This window comes from Chiloscyllium plagiosum, chromosome 31 (genome assembly GCF_004010195.1).
Source record: "Chiloscyllium plagiosum isolate BGI_BamShark_2017 chromosome 31, ASM401019v2, whole genome shotgun sequence".
Classification (NCBI taxonomy): domain Eukaryota; kingdom Metazoa; phylum Chordata; class Chondrichthyes; order Orectolobiformes; family Hemiscylliidae; genus Chiloscyllium; species Chiloscyllium plagiosum.
The window spans coordinates 44892447-44896254 of NC_057740.1; the positions used below are offsets into that span (position 1 = coordinate 44892447).

The 3808-nt window shown below is 44.0% G+C and overlaps 1 protein-coding gene across 3 annotated transcripts in view; it reads left to right on the forward strand.

Annotated features, from left to right (window-relative positions):
* The first annotated feature begins 894 nt into the window (after nt 1-894).
* The window catches only part of mlx (MAX dimerization protein MLX), a 56701-nt gene continuing 53787 nt past the window's right edge, over nt 895-3808 (forward strand). Inside the window, exons 1-2 of one of the 3 annotated variants that reach the window (XM_043721575.1) lie at nt 895-996; nt 1389-1425. In XM_043721575.1, the coding sequence (XP_043577510.1) occupies nt 955-996; nt 1389-1425 (79 nt within the window). In that variant the 5' untranslated portion in view covers nt 895-954. The remainder of the gene's footprint in view (nt 997-1388; nt 1426-3808) is intronic. The other 2 variants (XM_043721579.1, XM_043721576.1) reach the window with 2 other exon arrangements.

Consider the following 3808-nt stretch of genomic DNA (forward strand, 5'->3'; position numbering starts at 1 on the left):
ATACATGGCAGTTGTGATTCAATGCGGAGAGATATGAATTAATGCATTTTGGTGGTAAGACCACTGTAAGTCACTATAAAATAAGGGGTGCAATTCTAAAGGTGATGCAGGGGCAGAGGGACTTAGGTATATATGGGCACAGATCATTGAAGGTGGCAGTTGGAGAAAGCAGTTAATAAAGTAGACAGTGTCTTCAGCTTTAGAGCACAAAACCAAGAAAGTAATGTTGAACTTGTACAAAGGCTTTTGCTACACCTCAGCTGGAGTATGGTGTACATATGAATGCCATATAGGAACGATCTGAACACATTGGAGAGTGGGCAGAAACAGTTTTCAAGAATGGTTCCAGGAATGACAAACTTCAGTTATGTGGAAACATTTTGTCCTGCACAAAATTGTGAGCTGAAAGGCCTGCTCCTGTTCTTGGAGAAAAAGAATGTTCAGAGAAGATTTGATTAGCAGTTTCAAAATGATGAATGGGCTGGAAAGAACAGATACGGATAAATTGTTCCGAAATGTTAGAGGAAAGGTGGTAGAGGGAGGTTCAAATAATGTATTTCAGAGGGCGCAGAGAAGATTTGATTAGCAGTTTCAAAATGATGAATGGGCTGGAAAGAACAGATACGGATAAATTGTTCCGAAATGTTAGAGGAACAAGAAGACTTAGACTTAAAGTGATGTGTAAAAGAAGCAAGGGTGATGTGAGGAAAAAAACGTTTTCACTTAGTGAGTAGTTGGGATGTGGAATACACTGCCCGGAAAGGTGGTAGAGGGAGGTTCAAATAATGTATTTCAGAGGGCGCTGGATAAAAATGATGTGAGGGGATTGGTACTAGATATTAAGCAAGTGCAGTCACGAAGGGCCGAACAGCCTCCCTCTGCGCTGTAATTCTGCTGCACCATCTTCGGCCGCATGGTGTCGTTCTCCAGGGGGTCAGGGGTCAGAGCGGCGCCATGACGGAGCAGAGCGGCGCGACCGAAGATCCATTTGGGAGGGTGAGAGGGGATTGAGTGAGAGACATCGGGGGATCGAGTGAGAGATTTGGGATTGGGGAACGGAGCCGGTGCAGGTCTCTCCACGGCGCTGTCGACCCAGTGACATCTGTGGAGTCAGTGTGTGGGATTGTGGAGTAGTCAGGTCAGTGTCTATATGGGGATGGTGACTTTGTGGGAGCATTGGGTGTGTTGGGCTGGGGGTATTTGGGATGATGAGGGGCAGTCATTGCCTGGCAGTCAATGGAGAGAGAGGGTTCAGAGTGGGGACCTCTCACAGCTGGTAGGGATAGTGCAATCATTTGGGAGGGGTTTTAAAAGGTGATAAATATGATTTTTAATTCTTATTAAAGATGTCTTTTTTTCTCTTGTTCTGAATCTTCACCTGGTTGCAGACTGACTCCTCGTTCAGCGATAATGGTTTTGATTCTGGTGAGTACAAAGACTGAAAGCCTACAACAGATTACAGAGTGGGTCAAGCTCCTGTGTCTCAGTGTTGGACCTGTCCTGCAGCCTTCTCTTTAGAGAGACCACCTCGTCTTCAGGAAACATCACCTTGGTTCAATTTGCCCCTCCTATCACCTTGAGCTGATTCCCAGTGATACTTTTTTCATTTGTGGAAATTGTTGACTAGGCAGCATTCATGCAGATGGAAATTGAAGGTTAAAGTGCGTGGGCAAAAGACTTGGCAGATGGAATACAATGTGGAGAAATGTGAGGTTATGCACTTTGGCAGGAAGAATAGAGAAGCTGAACATTATTTAAATGGTGAAAGACATCAGAAAATTATGGAACAGAGGGATTTGGGAGTCCTTGTCCATGAATCACAAAAAGCAGGCATCCAAGTTCAGCAAGTAACAGGACAGCAAATGGAATGTTGGCCTTTATTTCAAAGGGAGTGACGGACAAAAATAGGGAGATGTTGCTAGATCCATCATTGTCAGCAATAAGTCACTAAAAAGTATGATTGCCTTCCAAGGAAATTCCGTGTCATTGGTCATGGGTTGTGTGGTTTGTTGTGTGGCTGCTGAGCCTGATCCTAGAACTACCTCTCTTTATGAAAGGTGTAATTGTAATTATGAGAGGCGATTCTTTCTCCAGTTCCTTTTCAAACTTCCTTTTGTTGACAGATGTTCTCAAAGTCCTGAAACAGGCGTTTCTTCCAAGTTTTCTAAACGAGGATGTGGTAATGAATCACAGCATCAATATCAGCCTTAAATGATAGGTCGGTTGACAGGTAGGGGAAATGTTAAACATTTGGGAGGATTTCTCCATTGATCTTCATAGAGGGATAGACTAGAATTTGCTTTGGGACAGATTGGTATGGGTCATATAGCACAGAAATAGAATTTCAGTCCAATCCACCCATGCTGACCAGACATCCCAATCTGACCTAGTCCCATTTGGCAGCATTTGGCCCATATCCCTCTAAACCTTTTCTATTCATACACCCAATAAAATACCTTTTAATTAGTGTAATTATATCTGCCTCCATCAGTGTCTCTGGCAGTTCGTTCCATGCACGCACCATCCTCTGTGTGAAAAAGTTGTCCCTGACGTTTTTTTTTTAAACCTTTTCCCCTCTCACCTTAAAATTGTGACCTCTAGTTTTGGACTTTCCCATCCCATGAAAAAGACCCTTGGCTATTCATCCTATCCATGCCCCTCATGATTTTATAAACCTCTAACTCAAATCTTCCAGTCTCGGCAATATCCTTGAAAATCTTTTCTGCGCCCTCTCAAGTTTGACAACATTCTTCCCGTAAAACAACAACCAGAATTAAAAAGAACAAAGAAAATTTACAGCCTAGGAACAGGCCCTTCGGCCCTCCAAACCTGAGCCGATCCAAATGTACTGCCTAAACCTGTCGGTCAATTTCCTAAACATCTGTATCCCTCTGCTCCCCACCTACTCATGCATTTGTCCAGATGCATCTTAAGTGAATCTACCGTACCTGCCTTCACCACCTCTGCTGGCAACGCGTTCCAAATGCCCACCACACTCCGTGTGAAGTACTTGCCGCGTGCATCCCCCTTAAACTTTCCACCTCTCACCTTGAAAGCGTGACCTCTCGTTATTGAATCCTTCACCCTGGGAAAAAGCTTGTCTCTATCCATCCTGTCTATACCCTTCATGATTTTGTAAACCTCAATCAGGTCACCCCTTGATCATCTTTTTTCTAATGAAAAAAGTGTGCACTACAGGGCAAGAGTTATAGCTGGGGGCAGGGAAATTATGATGCGGTGAGGCATGACTTAGGATGTGTGGCTTGGAAAAGTAAGCTTCAAGGCAAGGGCGTAATTGATATGTGGAGCTTGTTCAAGGAGCAACTATTGAGTGTCCTTGATAAGTATGTACCCGTCAGGCAGGGAGGAAAGGGTCGTGTGAGGGAGCTGTGGTTTAATAAGGAATTGGAATCCCTTGTTAAATGGAAGAGGGCGGCCTATGTAAAGATGAGACGTGAAGGTTCAATTGGGGCGATTGAGAGTTATAAGGTAGCCAGGAAGGACCTGAAGAGAGAGCTAAGAGCAGCAAGGAGGGGACATGAAAAGTCCTTAGTTGGTAGGATTAGGGAAAACCCTAAGGCTTTCTATAGGTATGTCAGGAATAAAAAAATGACTAGGGTAGGAATAGGTCCAGCCAAGGATAGGAGTGGGAAGTTGCATGTGGAGGCTGAAGAGATTGGGGAGACACCGAATGAATACTTTTCGTCAGTATTCAATCAGGAACAGGACATTGTTGTCAATGTGAGTACTGAGTCACAATTAAGTAGAATGGATGGCTTTGAGGTATGTAGAAAAGAGGTGTTGGAAA